Source organism: Mytilus californianus, unplaced genomic scaffold (assembly GCF_021869535.1).
Source record: "Mytilus californianus isolate M0D057914Y unplaced genomic scaffold, xbMytCali1.0.p SCAF_14, whole genome shotgun sequence".
In the NCBI taxonomy this organism is placed as follows: Eukaryota; Metazoa; Mollusca; class Bivalvia; order Mytilida; family Mytilidae; genus Mytilus; species Mytilus californianus.
This window is the reverse complement of record NW_026262626.1, coordinates 25,550,529-25,568,141: the sequence shown is the minus strand read 5'-3', so window position 1 is coordinate 25,568,141 and position 17,613 is coordinate 25,550,529. Positions and strand designations below refer to the sequence as shown.

The 17,613-nt window shown below is 30.8% G+C and overlaps 1 protein-coding gene across 1 annotated transcript in view; it reads left to right on the top strand.

The window, feature by feature from the left end:
- LOC127724588 (pre-mRNA-processing factor 17-like) overlaps positions 1-17,613 on the top strand; it is a 33,349-nt gene that overhangs the window by 8,640 nt on the left and 7,096 nt on the right. The window contains exons 2-9 of the mRNA XM_052231606.1: positions 4,940-5,026; positions 9,424-9,553; positions 9,898-9,981; positions 11,312-11,454; positions 12,291-12,387; positions 14,473-14,687; positions 15,856-16,003; positions 17,128-17,243. Coding sequence (XP_052087566.1) covers positions 4,940-5,026; positions 9,424-9,553; positions 9,898-9,981; positions 11,312-11,454; positions 12,291-12,387; positions 14,473-14,687; positions 15,856-16,003; positions 17,128-17,243 — 1,020 coding nt within the window. The remainder of the gene's footprint in view (positions 1-4,939; positions 5,027-9,423; positions 9,554-9,897; positions 9,982-11,311; positions 11,455-12,290; positions 12,388-14,472; positions 14,688-15,855; positions 16,004-17,127; positions 17,244-17,613) is intronic.

Sequence of the window (17,613 nt, the reverse complement as noted above, 5' to 3'; positions counted from 1 at the left end):
CAAAAAAATTTTGTGGTCGTATATTGGTATGACGTTGGCGTCGTCGTCGTCGTCGTCGTCGTCGTCGTCCGGCGTCGTCGTCCGAATACATATTGGTTTTCGCACTCTAACTTTAGTTTAAGTGAATGGATCTTTTTGAAATTTTACCATAAGGTTAAATACCACAAAAGGAAGGTTGGGATTGATTTTGGGGGTTATGGTACCAACTGTTAAGGAATTAGGGGCCAAAAAGGGGCCAAAAATGAGCATTTTCTAGTTTCCAGACAATAACTGTGGAACGGTGTATGGATCTCTCTGAAATTATACTACAAGTTTCCATACCACAAAGGGATGGTTAGGATTTGCTTTGGAGGGTTATGGCTCAAACTGTTTAGGAATTAGGGGCAAAAAAGGGGGAAAAACAAGGTTGTCCTGGTTAATTGACAAATACTTTAGTACAAAACATAATTTAAAGCAGTGTAAGGGAGATAAATCAAATACATCATTGAAATTATCTCCCTTACACTGCTTTTAAATTATGTATAAAGTAATGGTTAATGAACAATAAAGATAATCTAAAACAGTGTAAGGGAGGTAATCCAAATACAACGTTTTGGTTACTTCCCTTACACTGCTTTTAAATTATGTTTAAAGAAATGCATATTTATAAAGGAAGACCAGTAAAAATATCTGCAAATGTTTTCATCTTTTTTTTTTACAAAAAAATCCATATGAAAGATTTGACACTATATTTTTATTAATTCTATAATAAAATAGATTAAGTTAGCACTATGGTAAATTTAAATGGGTAATTATGGTTGCCAACTCCATTGGAAATTTGAATTGAGATTATGACCATATCTTGAGGGAAAGAATTTTTTTGGGGGAAAAAGGGGGGGGGGGATAAAAAGAAATTGTGGGGGGCCAATTTTTTCTCATTTCAGATTTCAGAAATTAAAAAGAATTATTCTTCAAATATTATTTTTTTTTCAAATTTCAAATATTGAAAAATTTCAAGAAGTAATATTTAATTGCACAGTATGGCGCATTAGATTTGTAAAATCTTTGATCACATTTATTTATTTGTTATGCCGAATCTAACAGTGTATTTAGATTTTTAATTTTGGGTCCAGTTTTCAAATTGGTCTACATTAATGTCCAAAGGGTCCAAAATTAAACTTAGTTTGATTTTAGCAAAAATTGAATTCTTGGGGTTCTTTGATTTGCTGAATCTAAACATGTGTTTAGATTTTTGATTATGGGCCCAGTTTTCAAGTTTGTCCAAGTTGGGGTCCAAAATTAAACTTTGTTTGATTTTAACAAAAATTGAATATATGGGGTTCTTTGATATGCTGAATCTAACCATGTATTTTGATTTTGGACATTGGACCATAATAGGTAAATTAAAAAAAATCAAGTTCTTAGACCACATTCTTTCTGTGTCAGAAACCTATGCTGTGTCAAATATTTAATAACAATCCAAATTCAGAGCTGTATCAAGCTTGAATGTTGTGTCCATACTTGCCCCAACTGTTCAGGGTTCGACCTCTGCGGTCGTATCAAGCTGCGCCCCAGCGAAGCATTTTATTGATTATGGGACCAGTTTTCAAGTTGGTCCAAGTTGGGGTCCAAAATTAAACTTTGTTTGATTTCAACAAAAATTGAATATATGGGGTTCTTTGATATGCTGAATCTAAACATTTATTTAGATTTTAGATTTTTGGCCCAGTTTTCAAGTTGGTCCAAATTGGGGTCCAAAATTAAACTTTGTTTGATTTCAACAAAAATTGAATATATGGGGTTCTTTGATATGCTGAATCTTACCATGTATTTAGATTTTTTATTTTGTGGGCCTGCTATCAAATTGGTTCATATTGAGGTCAAAAGGGTCCAAAATTAAACTTTGTTTGATTTCATCAAAAATTGAATTATTGGGGTTCTTTGATATGCCAAATCTAACCGTGTTTTTAGATTTTTAATTTTGGGTCCCGTTTTTTAAATTGGTCTACATTAAGGTCCAAAGGGTCCAAAATTAAACTTAGTTTGATTTTAACAAAAATAGAATTCTTGGGGTACTTTGATATGCTGAATCTAAACATGTGTTTAGATTTTTGATTATGGGACCAGTTTTCAAGTTTGTCCAAGTTGGGGTCCAAAATTAAACTTTGTTTGATTTCAACAAAAATTGAATATATGGGGTTCTTTGATATGCTGAATCTAACCATGTATTTTGATTTTGGACATTGGACCATAATAGGTAAATTAAAAAAATTGAAGTTCTTAGACCACATTCTTTCTGTGTCAGAAACCTATGCTGTGTCAAATATTTAATCACAATCCAAATTCAGAGCTGTATCAAGCTTGAATGTTGTGTCCATACTTGCCCCAACTGTTCAGGGTTCGACCTCTGCGGTCGTATCAAGCTGCGCCCAGCGAAGCATTTTATTATTTTCTATGAAATTGTCAGTCATTGATTTTTACTTTTCCAGTATATGCTTTTTTAGCAGAGTTATTTCCCTTCGATGCATTTGTAATAAATTTATAAATTTGAATAAGATAATAAAAATTACTGTTATTTAATATTTGAAATACAAAAGGGCATGGAAAATGTACACATGTGGTAAAATGTACACATGTGGTAAAATGTACACATGTGGTAAGATGTACACATGTGTCATATGCAATCAAACATGTCTATGATGTCAAATGATAATCTTAAAATTGTCTTTTGTTAAATCATGCAAGAAAACTTGCACTAGACATGCATATTAATGGTATTTGCTTGATTTTCTTCTAATTGCTAAGTCTACTTTTAGATACAATACCTAAATAGACTTTTTATTCCCTACCTAGGGGCACTATGTGTTTTCGGTCTGTGCGTCCGTTCCTTTGTCCATCCGTCTGTCCCGCTTAAGGTTAAAGTCCAATCAACTTGAAACTTAGTACACATGTTCACTATGATATGATCTTTCTAATTCTAATGCCAAATTAGAGTTTTGACCCCCAATTTCATGATCCACTGAACATAGAAAATGATAGTGCCCGCTTCAGGTTAAAGTTTTTGGTCAAGGTAGTTTTTGATGAAGTTGAAGTCCAATCAACTTGAAACTTAGTACACATGTTCCCTATGATATGATCATTCTAATTTTAATGCCAAATTAGTTTTTTGACCCCAATTTCACGGTCCACTGAACATAGAAAATGATAGTGTGAGTGGGGCATCCATGTACTATTTTTATAAAGTTCTGGTAAGTTATTTCATTTATTGTGGCAGTTGATTTATTAGTTTATTAGATATTGTGTGAATTAGAGTGTTACAAAGATTCTTGTATATTGTCACCAGGTAAATTCCTCATGTAAAAAAACCTGTATATATACATTACTGGTATATAATAACAATTAACTTGTACCAATGACAGCTTACAAGTGTAGGAGATATCATTAGTAATGTCATATTCACATATTTGCATAATTACTTGACTTTTTAATTGGGAGTCAAAACAACAATAAAAAAGCTATATTTCTTTGCTGGTTTATAAAGCAGTGGATAGTTATGATAGTTGTCCCAATAATTTTATACGCCCATTTACGGGACGTATTATGGTATACCATTGTCCGTCTGTCCATCCGTGGTCAACATGTCGGACATTAACTCAAAAATGCTTTAACCAATTTACATAAAACTTTGGTGAATTGTTTATATCTATTGACGTGAGCTCCCTTTTGTTTTTTATAAATTTTAGATTTTATGTTTCAGAGTTGTGGGGTTTAATTCATTAAAAAAAAGGGGGATTTTCCAGTTTTAGGACAATAACTCAAGAATGCTTTCACCAACTTGCAAGAAATTGTGGTGAATTGTTTATATCTATTGACATGAGCTCCCTTTCGATTTTTATATATTTTAGATTTTACGTTTCCAAGTTACAGGGTTTTATTCATGAAAAAAGGGGGATTTTCCAGTTTTCAGACAAAAAATAAAAAACGCTTTCAGCAGTTCTTATGAAACTTTGGTGAATTGTTTATATCTATTGATGTAAGCTCCATTTAGAATTTTATAAATTTTACATTTTACATTTTTGAGTTATGGGGTTTTATTCATTAAAAAAGGGGGGGTTTTCCAGTTTTCAGACAATAACTCAAAAATGCTGTTAGCAATTCTCATGAAACTTTGGTGAATTGTTTATATCTATTGATGTAAGCTCCCTTTACATTTCCATAAATTTCTTATATGACATTGAGAATTAATTGAACTTTAATTGTTTATAGTCTGACAACAGATTTACTAAGTATTGCGCAACAGCACAGTGTATTGCACAACAACAAGAAATCTTTAATTGAATATAAATTCAATTCATATAACCAATTTCATGTTCTTTGACTACATTTATTCAGAAACCTATAATATGTCAAATATTTAATACAATCCAAATTCAGACCTGTATCAATCTTGAATATTGTGTCCATTTTTTCCCCAACTGTTCAGGGTTGGACCTCTGCGGTTGTATTAAGCTGCGCCCAGCGGAGCATTTTATTTATAATGATTCTGTAAATAATCATTAACATGAGAAATCATATTTCTATGGTTATTTTTGTTTTTTTAGGATAGGTTTATTTTATATTGCTAATAATACATGTAATTTAAACTTATTCATTAAACAAGAAAAATGTATAAAATAAGGACAGCAGATTTTAATACTTCTAAGATAAATATTTGTAGAAACTTTAATTCTAAATAGAATGTTTCTTTATATTTTTGATCAGTCTCAGAAAATTTTTGTGAATTAATACAATGTTTCTGTTATGGGTAAAAATGGGACAGGACAAATTTCAAACTGATAAAAATTAGAATTTTAGTTTTTGAATTTAACTATAACACTACAACATATACATGTACTTGTATTAGACTTTTCAAATGTTGCGATGGCGACCATTATTGTTATGTTTTCATCTTCTTTTTCAGGATGATATCCAAGTTAACAGACATTTAGATTCAACAACCAAGGAAGTCAAGTATAACCCTAAATATGAAGAACTTTTTGCACCAGAGGTATGTTAACGAAGAATGATGTTCTTCTCTTTACATTGTTTTTTTTCACTGAACTAGAAAAAAGGGGGTATGGTGGAATACTCAAAATGTAGTTTAACCTACCCACATGGTAATGTGCCTATTCCAATGCAGTAGTTTTCTATGTTATAATGTGTATGTCTTTCAAAGAATGTTGTGTTTAAGACCAATCTTTGGGAGTCTCTGTTGAAGTTATTTGCAACTTATTTCAATGCTCAGTGATTTATAGCTTGACATTTTGTCACATTTGACAATGTTTGATGCAGACACTTTCTGTTATTGAAGACAGTACTGTAAATTCAGACATTATTGCAAGGCTTTTTTAGCCCCCTATCGACGAAGTCAAAGGGGACTTTAAGTTTGCACTCCATCCGTCCGTCTGTCCGTCCGTCAGTCCGGCAAATCAGCTTTCCACACGTTTTTTCTTCGTTCTTGAAGATAATGATTTGATATTTGGTATATATTTTTGTCATGACAAGTTATAGATCAAGTTCGAATTTTGTTCTGGTCTCATGATTTAGTCCAGAGTTATCATGGTCCATATCTAATGTTAGAGTACTACATTGTGTATGTTAAACCATATTTCTGTACAGTGAGAGATAACTCATTTTTTGAAAGACATTCTTTGGTTAATTGTTTGAAGTGTTTTTTATTTTGTATAAACTAATTTTCTGAATGCTATATACATAAAAAAAAGTTATGAAGTGAAGGATAATAATCTATTTTTATTAAGGTATATATTTCATTACATTACATTATGTATAGATAAAAGTTGTTGACATTTTATAGATAAGTTACAAATCTATATTAGTTTGTGACAAATGAAAGAAAAAATATTTGGAACTATTAATTAAATTTGATTATAACTTGAAAATAAATATACATTGTATTATATCATATCTAATTTTAGAGAACTATTAATCATATCTAATGTTAGAGTGTTTTCCACACTTTTTTTTCATCATGCTTGAAGATATTGATTGATAATTGGTATATAGTTTTATCATAACAAGTTACAGATCAAGTTCAAATTTTTGTTTCGGTCTGATAATTTTGTGCAGAGTTATGGTTCTTGGTACACATATCTGTGTGCAGATTTCCCAAAAATCTGAATACAGCATTTGCGAGAGTTTATTTGCAAAAAGCATATACATGTCAGAGATTTAATGGCAGCTTTTAACAGTTGATCTAGTTTATAAATATTTGGCAATGAATGAACAGTTGTAGTTTGGTAAATAATGTGACCTTACGGGTCTGTAAACAGGACAAACTAAAACAAAATGATATTCGTCTTCAACAACGTTCATGTTACAGCAAAGACATAATCGTGATTCTTTTGGAATATTGGTATATCTACCAAATTCAATATTTGATTGAAGTGTCCCACTACGTTGTTTTTTAAGTAATCGAACATCACAAAAGAAATTAAAATAATTTTCAAGACAAAAATCTGTCTTGATTCTTCTATACATACAAAGTTTTCACAATCATATAAAGATGCTGACCACTCTTGTAAAAATTGATCAGTAATACGATCTTTAACAGTATCAAAAACTACATTAGTTAAATCCTGTGAAATCCAAACAAAGTTTAGGCCAAGATTTGATAATAAATCCTGTACACAAGAAACCCAATTTGTTTTACCATTATTAACATCTTTATATAGAGGCATGTAATCATCGCAATCAACACATGTTTTTTTTCAATATAACCAATATTTATAAATTCTAATACTCCTTGAAATGTAGATAGGCAAATGCTGAAGTTCACCACACAGAAAAATGATAGGTACCTTTTTTACCAACCTTTACAAAAAATCTATAAAAACGGTTATAAATTAATTCAATATCCCAAGCACGACAAAAGCTCCATATTTCTGATGCATAACTATGAATGGAACCAACCATACTGTCAAATAAAATACAACATTGATCAGTTGATATGTAAACATTTTTAAGAGTATTCATTAGTGATGATAAGGCTTTGGATCCTTGCTGAGCCAGACGTTTCTCTGTTTGTAGAAATTTGCCATTAGAATGCAACAATATTCAGATATTCCGAGGTAAACATATAAATCAACTATTTGAAGTTCGTTGTTGTCATAGAAAAAAATATTCTTAACCTGCTGCCAGCCATTTCTAAATACAATCACTTTGGTTTTGTCAGTGTTTACTTCAATATTCCATATTATACAATATGTTGACAATTTATTAAGTAACTGTTGCATGTGTGTTGTAAAATATCAGGTGATTTTCCAAACAAAACCGTATCGTCTGCAAATAAATGAGGTATATCAAATACAGGCCATAATCTTGACGGGGAATTGACGATTTAAATCGCCAAGGAATTTAGAAAATCGCTAACACTCACCGTCCGACTGACTGCATGGCGAAGTCAAATCGCTATCAAAATCGGTAAAAGGAAGACAACTTGAATTTTTGCAAGTCTCACAGGTTAACAAAACCAAACAAATATGGCGACCGACAAGGAAAATTGAAATTTTCGAAACGACCCAGGACTAATACTGTCGACGTTTAAATGAAATAAATACAACGCCGACTTTGAACATCCATGGATTTAACATTCAAAACTATTGAAACGAGAAACAGAGCGTCTGTTTGAGTTATCACTTTACAATGATTTTCATCTGAGGATGTTGCGTAATCGCTCAGCTGATTTTGTTTTCTTTTTATTTATCTGTTTCTGACAATCTATTTTACTATTCGGTAGGTTAAGGGTGGGAGTGAATGGCAGATTTTTTATATTCTTTGATTAAAAATTGAAATATAAAAGGTAGAAAGACAGCTAATGGATAAGTTGGTTGCAAAGAGTAATATAACGTACAACACATGGCCAGCTTGTGATCAGCAGTGGGTTTTTCACGACCAATTTGTTAATGAGGGAGATATTTTTTGTAACAAAATGATAAAAATTAGCTCTGTATCTATTGATTAAAATGTGATTGATAAATATTTTTATTTATATATAGGCTTACAATCTTTCACGAGATTCTCAAGTTACAACTGACATGATGTCCTAGACAGTCAATATTTTACAAAAGATAAACATTAAATTGCCCAGTCATTAAAAAGTCATCACATAAACTGGGAATCATATTTTTCTGGACTATTGAAAATTCAAGCAGATGCACATGGGATTAATGCATTATAATATTACTAGGCAAGCAACAAAATAAATTTCAAATTGACAGCACAAAAGGTTGAATGAATAAATAACAACTACATTGTCTAAACCTTTTTATTAAGAATTTTCAATTCATACATTTTATACAATATTATAATCATATACAACACTGCAAGTAAAATTTTTATTTTTTATAAATAAAACATGTGTCCCTGAATGATGTGCACGAAAACACTATGCAAACGAAACGGTAATGGAATTTCACTTCTCCAAGAAATTGACCACTTCTCCCAACTCTCTCATGGGAGGAGAAGTCACTTCTCCCTCTCAAAAATCATAGATTAGGCCCTGAAATACTTGTTTGCAGTGACATCATCAGTTGTATCAATAGATAAATCATTGACTATATCATTTATGAAAAATAAAAATAACAGAGGAGATAACAGTTCTCCTTGTTTCACACCGAGCAGATTTTCAAAAGAATTGGACAGCAAACCTCCAGATTTAACATGAAGTTGCACAGACTAATATTTATATTTCACCATAGCTACAAATTTAGCGCTTACTCCATTTGGTAATAATTTGTATGTAAGGATTCTTCCTCTGAGTTTATCAAACACCTTACGAAAGTCCACAAATGCGCAGTATAATTTTTGTTGAATAACATGTGATATAACAATGTGGAGAACAAATATGGCATCTATGGTAGATTTGCCTGGCCTATACCAAAACTGAGTGTCTATTAATTTGTCCTTTTCTTCACACCAAGATAAATTAATCTCACATTTTTGTCTATTTTTCAAAAATCCCCTAATAAATTCACACACTTATTTCTGAATTTACATTCAGTTGATCTCATGATGTCTATTTTCTGTCGTCCTGAACATGCATGAAATAGTTGCCAATGGATGTTAAGCAACCAACAATCAATCTATTTTCTGGTGTTATTGTGTTGTTTGTTTGTTGTCTCATTGACAGGTTCCCTACATCTCCTTTTATTCCTACATTTGACAGTCAACATATTGGTGTATCAATCTGAAATGATTACCTTCATCATGTACTCCAGAGGGCAAAAGTTTGGTTAGGAAAATAAAAATGGAAAGGATGTATTATAAAACAGAACAACCAAATTGTCTAAGGTCAAAGTTGCATTCAATCACTACATAGACCACTCTTTTACTTTGAATAAGAAATCTCAGAGTATTGTATTTTTTTTAAATTGTTCTTTTTTTCAGATTGGTCCCAATAATCCCTTTAAAACACAACAGATGTTGGCCCCTAGGAACATGATGTCAGGATTTGCAGAGCCTGCCCATATCAGTGACTTTCAGTTTGATAACCAGAGAAAGACATTCACTAGTTATGGTAAGGTAACATTCAAATATTTGCTTATGCATGCAGACAAAAGCACATCAGGGTATTACGTCTGCTGCATCAGAGATTTATTTTTGATCTTACGACTATTAGACTATACATTTCAAGCTGTTTCCCCCTGTGACATTTAAAATGGAAGAAAAACTTGTACTCTTTTCCAACGATGGAAACAACTTTGAATTTCATAATTTCCTCCCATGGCTAATTTTTTTTTAATTAGAGCACAGAGCCTTGATTATAGATAAAAGAAAAAGGACAAGGAACTTGTCAGTGGTTTATGTCCTTTCTTTAAAAATTTGTCCATGGTAACTTAAAAGCTTTATATTATTTTGCAGGATATGCCATTGATCCATCTGTAGATAATGTCATAGCAGAACCAAAACTGGTTGGGGATTCTTCTAAATCAGATGACAACAAAGGTAGGATTGAAGTAATATGGGATGTATCTACTTTATTTGTACTTCAATAAAAATCTTATTCAATTTCTGCTATTTTCAGAAGCATCCTACATGAAAGATCGCATTGAATTGTTACAATATGTTCAGTAAAAAAAGGAATAATAAGTGAAATGTACCTTGCCACCAGCATATGAAGGTAAACAGGTGTCTTGGTGCATTACTTGCAGAAAGAAATGTGTTAAAGAGGCATACAATTACAACTAAACATCTACAAATGTTAAATAAAAATTCAGGATGGCATTAGAATTATCCATCAATTTTATAAAATTGAGAGCTATCAGAAAAAACATATAAAATGACAAGTAGTAAATCTCGTGTATTACCGTGGATTCCTCTTCATTGCATATCTCAAACTTGATGATCTCTTTATATATCAAAATAAGCCTTTTGATTTTATTGATTAAACATAAAAAGGCTAACAGGAATCACCAGTAATACTGAATAGTACAACAGACCACATCAACCACCAATTAACAAGATATACAGACAAAGACAAACAGCAACAAACAACCCATTGTTTGTTTCATGAATTCTCGTACATTTTTGTATTTCATGGCATTTAGTTTTTGGGGGGAAGAGTTAGACCATGGTAGACTGGTTAAAACTTTGTACTTTTGCAACTAGTTGACAAACTTTTTTATTATAATTATAGATAATTGCCATTTGTCATTTAATAGCGTAAGATTCTAACCTTTAGAAAATGGGAATAGGCTGAGGTGATTTGTACAGAAAATTATATAAAGTGAAATACATTACTGATAAGAAACAAAATTGTGCAGATAATGATTTGCAATGAATATCACAAGATTTGAGATATACACAAATGTAACAGCAACCAGATGAGACCAAAAAATTGAAGACATTTAGAGTTAAACATGCAGTCCTCAACAATCAACATATGTTGATCTCTAAATTGTCCTAAGTTAAGAAAAAATGTTATGAATGAACAGAGACCATCAAAGTTTTTTAAATTTGTACATATGCATGTACATAATGTTCAGGATAATCTCAGCTTCCAAAAGACAGAGAATACTGGAACTTTGTATGTTTTCTTAAATTTTGGCAATTTAACATCCGCTTAAAATAATAGTTCATTTTCACAATTTTAAAAGTATAATTAGAATCACCATAATTTCTTAAGCTAGGTAGTTGAAATTTGAATAAAAGCTTACAATATGAACTTGAACTTGTACAGTGGTGCCCGAATTTTTTATGTCTGTCTTATTAACACAAGAAGTGAAAGATGTTATTTGTAACTAAACTGTACATTGTATGTCTTTATATTTGATAGGTAAAACAGTTTTTGAACTGACGCAAAAGAGGCCTGAGGACAAGAGAAAGAGGCAGAGAAATGATGATTCTTCAGACATAGAGGGGTATTTGGGTCCATGGGGCAAGTTTGTGGATGAGAAAACTGTAATGAAACCAAATGAGGTACAAACAAAACATATATAATATGTGACTATTTTTAGCTCACTTGGCCTGAAGGAATGGCTTCTAAAAAAAAATTTTTGCCGAAGAAAGGTTAGGAATTTCATTGATCTTTTAGAGACCCTAACAAATATTATGGGACAAATGTTTCAAAAGTAAATCCGACATGATTAAATTGTTGACTTAATTTTGAAACATAAATATAAAAATAAGAAGATGAGGTATGATTGCCAATGAGACAACAATCCACCATTTGTTCAAATAAAGTGGATGTAAGCAATTACAGGCAACCATACGGCCTTCAACAATGAGAAAACCCTGATTGTATAGTCGGCTATAAAAGACCCCGACGTGAAAAATATGAAACATTTCAATTGAGAAAACTAACGGCCTAACTTATAACAAAACAATTAACAAAAAAAAACAAATATGACAGACATGAACCAAAGACAACCACTGAATGACAGGCTCCTGAAGCATGGCCAAACATGTCTATATATAGTTATGCTTATTAATAATTCACTTTAAATTAGTTTGCTTAAAACCCTTTCTTTTTGAAGAACAGATTTTTATTTATTGAAAATATATCTGATAACATTAATTATTTACATAAATTACAATGAATTTTTAATCCTGAAACAAAATTAGAATAACTACAAATTGGGCTCCATTTAAAAAAAATGTCACTTAGACTGAGGATAGGGAGTTGTGAAAATATATTTGAATATATATGTAACATAAATATAATTGTAGTATTATATTTATAATTTTTTTCATTCATGTTTTTTGTTTGTAAGCCATTGGACCAATATTAAAATTTTATTGACATTTATTTATAGGAAGAAAAGAAGGAACTTGATGAAATACTCGCAAAGAGAAGTAAAACAGGAAAACAGACTGAAGAAAAACCGTCTGAGGAGAAGACAACTCTTCATGGTATATATACTTATTTCTACAGAATAAAAAATACATTATTATGGTGTTTGTGTACACAACACAATGTTTCTGGAACAACTTTCATTGGTACACTCATGATTAAAAATTTGGAAAGCCAAATTGTTCATAGTTTCATAGTTTATTAAAGAAAACTCAGCCGCAGAAGACTGCTTAACAGGAGCATATTATACACAATATTAATTACAACATAGTTCATAATACAAACAGTATACACCTATTGACTGGGTGTGAGGGTAATAGCAAGTTTGTTGTCCCTGAGATACCAACTATTGCTCGAGGCAAAGCCGAGAGCAATAGTTGGTATGCGAAGGGACTACAAACTTGCTATTACCCACACAACCAGTCATTAGGTGTTTTATTATACTGAACAACACAGTCATTAAGTGTTTTTATATACCAAATTAACTAATTTTCTAAAAGTGTACATATATCATATGAAAGAAAAGAAAAAAATGTCACATAACTTGACATGCACAAGATGAACTATACGTTTTTTTATAGTTCTTCTTGTATTTGTAAATATTTCATTAATTGCAATCAAGACTAGAAATACTTGTGTTAAATTTTCTGTGCATATGATAAATTTAAGCTAAAGTACACCAAACGCAAATTCGCTTTTAGAATACGACGACCGAACCCATATTATGAATAAGGTACTATATTTTAGATCTTTAAAAAATGCGCGCAAAGATTTTCTCTCTTTTATAATTGCTTCTTGTAAGTGAAATTACAATCGACACAAACAAATTATACCGTTTACAATATTAGAGTTTGACGTTGCCAAGCAAAATAGTCAATGACATCATTATTGTCCAATGAAAAATAAGCATGAAAAAGTACGGGAAAGATGATTATGAAACTATTAACCGGGGTAATAGTCTTTGAAACTATTGACTAGCAAATAGTCTGTGGAATGAAATAGCACAACTATTTCATTATTTTTTATATAGAAAAAACATACTGAGGTATAATAATATACATTGTTGAATTATACATCTTCAGAAATAAGTCTTTGTTTATTACAGTTTTAAATTAGACAAGCATCTTTTCTACCTTTTGAATAAAAATTGACAGCTTAGACAGCACATTACTATTACAATATTTAAGCATGCATAGTACTTTTTTTACATATGGATATTTTAAATAATATTGTAAAACCTTAAAGGCCTAAAAACAGAACAAACAAAATCATTCTAAAAATTCCAAAATACTGTTATCAATTCACAATTTTTTCTATATTCATGTTTTTACTTGTTTTTTATATTTATTGTGTAACAGAACAACAATTTACACAATTCTCGTTGATGTTAAATATTATATGAATAAATACAATAATGCTGAATTTGCTGACAATAAAACAAGCCTGACACAACAAAAAGCTGCTATAGACATGTAAGAAAAATATAAAAAGATAACTTGAAAGAAAGTATTGACTCTATAAGCTTCAAAACTGTTTTATAAACCTGTGGTAAAGAAAGCATTAAACAAAATATAAGTTGATATAACCAATGGCTGTTCAAACGCTTACAAAAGGAACTTATTGGCACTTTAACAATTCAAACTCCACAAAATAAATTGGCAAGAAACCTCCCACACCCACACAAACATCTAATATGACATTAAAAACTAATCAAAACAATTTCGTTGGTAGTACAAACTTTAAAATACATAACATTGGTTGTGTAAATCTTTAAAATGATTGAATTTGATAAAAAAAAAATAATTCATAAAATATGATGGCTGTACAAATTAGATAAAATATTTGGCGAAAAAAACACTGCTTAAAAATAATAGAAATTATTAATGAAAATAAATTTACAAAAAGAACACTACACATAACATTAGCTTTGGCAATAGAAACTCCTTGAAACAATTAAAAAAATTCCATAAAATGACAGCGTTTGCAAAGCAAACAGCATGTAATCTTTGGCAGTAAAAAAAAACAGGTTTGGTACCAATAAAAATAACTCTCCACGAAATATAAACTTTTGGAATACAAAATTGTATTATTCTAAATTTAGATAAATTTTAGGCTTAATCTTTTTGTATTATTTTTATTTATAGTTAAAGATGCCTACGACTACCAAGGGAGATCATTCTTATGTCCACCACAGGACGTTGGTATAAATCTAAAATCAGACGAACCACCAGAAAAATGTTTTTTGCCAAAGAAATTAATCCACACCTGGACAGGGCATACAAAGGGTGTAGCTACCATAAAATGGTTCCCCAGATCTGGTCATTTAATTTTATCATGTGGTATGGATTCAAAATTAAAGGTAAGTGATTTTACTGTAATAATACCTTTACTGCTGAACTGCTGTGGATTCGTTTTTTTTGCATGGATGGATGAAAAGTTGTATTTTTGTGGATTCAAAAAAGTACTTGATTTTGTGGTTTTAGCACACACAGCATACAAGTTCATAGGAAATTTGTATTTTGATAAAAGCTTTATATAATTTCAATATTCACCTATACCCTTGAAATCCACACCAAACAAAATGGCGCTCTTCGAATTATAATGAATCCATAGTATTCAGATGTGTAACCGCTCATGAAAGTTCAATTTGCTTGTATGTTCGGTGAACCATGAATTCTTTATTAGCTGTTCTAAATATAGAAACAAACTTGTCAAACAGGGTTTCTAGTTATCCTTTTATAATTAGTCTCTTAATTTGTTTGGTAATAACTATTGCAGGAATATTCTACACATCTATTTTATAAGTAAAAAGGCTAACACTGATATTTATTACAGACCTGGCCAACAGTCAAACTTAACTTCATAGTTCTAAATACAATCTCAAGTATAAATAATGTAAATGTATTAGAGCACATTTACTTATGTGAAGTTACCATGGTTACTCATAAAAATTAGTTCCCAATAGACATGTTCAGTTGTTTAGATTTTTTACAAATTCCCAGTTTGGAAGTATTCCCTTAGAACATTCATTTGACGCATTTCTCCATTGAACTATCATGTAAAAATTAAAATTTTTAATGAAATAAAATATCAAGTAGCAGTATGTTCATGTGGCTTTGGATTTTTTTAAGTGGAGATAACTCTTGTTTTATTCTTAACAGTTCATGTATAATAAATAGTCAAAATCACCATATACAGCTCAAAATTTTCATTTTTTCATAGCAAATTTTATTCTAATAAATAGTCAAAATCACCATATACAGCTCAAAATTTTTGTTTACTGATCACAACAAAAGAGGTTGGCATTTCAGTCCTTCATTTTATTGTATAAGAGATTTTCTGTTTTGAATGCACAAAAACTGCAAATAGGGAGATTTGGTATGTTTGCCAATGAGACAAATGCCCACAAAAGATTAAACGAAAAAGTTATGAGCAACTACAAGTAAAGATATGTTTATGTTAGATATTTGGTCCTTACTGTTGAAATCATTCACAAATTATCTAGTCTTAATATTAACATTTTTCAGATTTGGGAAGTATATAATGATCGTAGACTAGTCAGAACTTACAGCGGACATAAACAGGCTGTTCGTGATGCATGTTTTAATAACTCAGGTACAGAATTCCTTAGCTGTGCTTATGACAGATTCTGTAAACTTTGGGATACTGAAACAGGTATGGTATTGTGAAGTATTAGTCAAATGCAAGTATGCTTTGGGCTCGAGATTATATCTGAAATTATTGGGCTTTTTAGATATTTAAAAGTCAGTGTTTAGATCGTTGAAGTATCATATTATATGAGTCACAGTTCTCAAATGATATTTTGGCAATATATAAAAGTTGAGAATCAAGCAAAGCACACAATATTTATAAAAAAAATAGGTATCAATAATAAATCCTTTAGGAAAGAAAGAACTGATAATTCATAAAAGAAATATAAAGAAATGAGACTTGAAATAAACAAATGTATGGGTTATGCTCATTGTTGAAGGCCGTACGGTGACCTATAATTTTTAACTTCTATGTCATTTGGTCTCTGGTGGAGAGTTGTCTCATTACAACCATACCACATCTTCTTATTTTTATATAAAACATGTAAAAGTTAGCATGAAATAATTTCCATTTGAGGTTAAGCATGCAACAATTAATCAATGTAAAAGTCAAAGACCAATTTTAAATTTGAATTAAATATTGAAACTGCAAAGACGAACAAAAAAATTTAAATTAACACAATGATGCTTTCACCTGTAAAATGAGCCTGAACAACAATAGGCACTTTAAAAGGCATAAGAAAGTACACCTTGGTGATGCTCCTCAGGAGTAGATAATATTGATATAAAGGTATGTTAAAGCTCCACTGAGCATGTGAAATTTTCAAATAAGAGGAAAATTTGTTTATAGCTCACAGAAGCAAAATGATGTTCAGGCAGGGTAACGTGTCTTCATTTGACAGGTGACCTTGTAAAACTACTGCATTAAAGGTCTGTCACATCATCTCAGACATTCTAGTACTAAACTGGATACACATTGATACCACATCATGTTCTTGTCCTCGATATCATTTATCATCTTGAATATGCATGAAATAATTGGAGATGGGCATTAAGCAAGCAATAATCAATTAATCAATAAGGTTGGAATCTTAACAGCTGTACATTATAATTCAATTCATTTATTTTAAAGGACATGAAATTGATAGCAGGTCTACCAAATCTTTCCTTTATTGTGGATTTACAAAAATGATGATAGGGTATGATCATGATGATATATATACTATTAATGGGTTACTGCATTTACAGGGGAGTGTAAGGCAAGATTTACCAGTAAGAAAGTGCCTTATTGTATAAGGTTCAATCCAGATGAAGATAAACAACATTTGTTTGTGGCTGGTACTTCAGACAAGAAAATTATCTGTGTAAGTTCTTTTTTCCTCTATAAACAACATAAATTAATAAATAGGAGTAGAAGTTGGGGCTTTATTGCACTCACCTTGTCCATCTGTTACTACTTTTTGTTGTTCGAGTACAAATTTTTGTTCGTAGATACTTAATTTGGTCGTTTTGACAATTCTGCAAACAGGCCTTTAGAAATTTCAAATTGTTTATGACAATAATGCATTGTTCATCTTGACCTCACAAAATGCATGAAAATAAGTTAATCCACATATAATTATAAAATCCACTACACATTTTGAAAAATTTGCTTATTTTTGCGCAGAAATTTTTTAAAGCTGCATGCTGATGTCCGTCCATATGCAACATCACATACACATCTACTTTTAGACC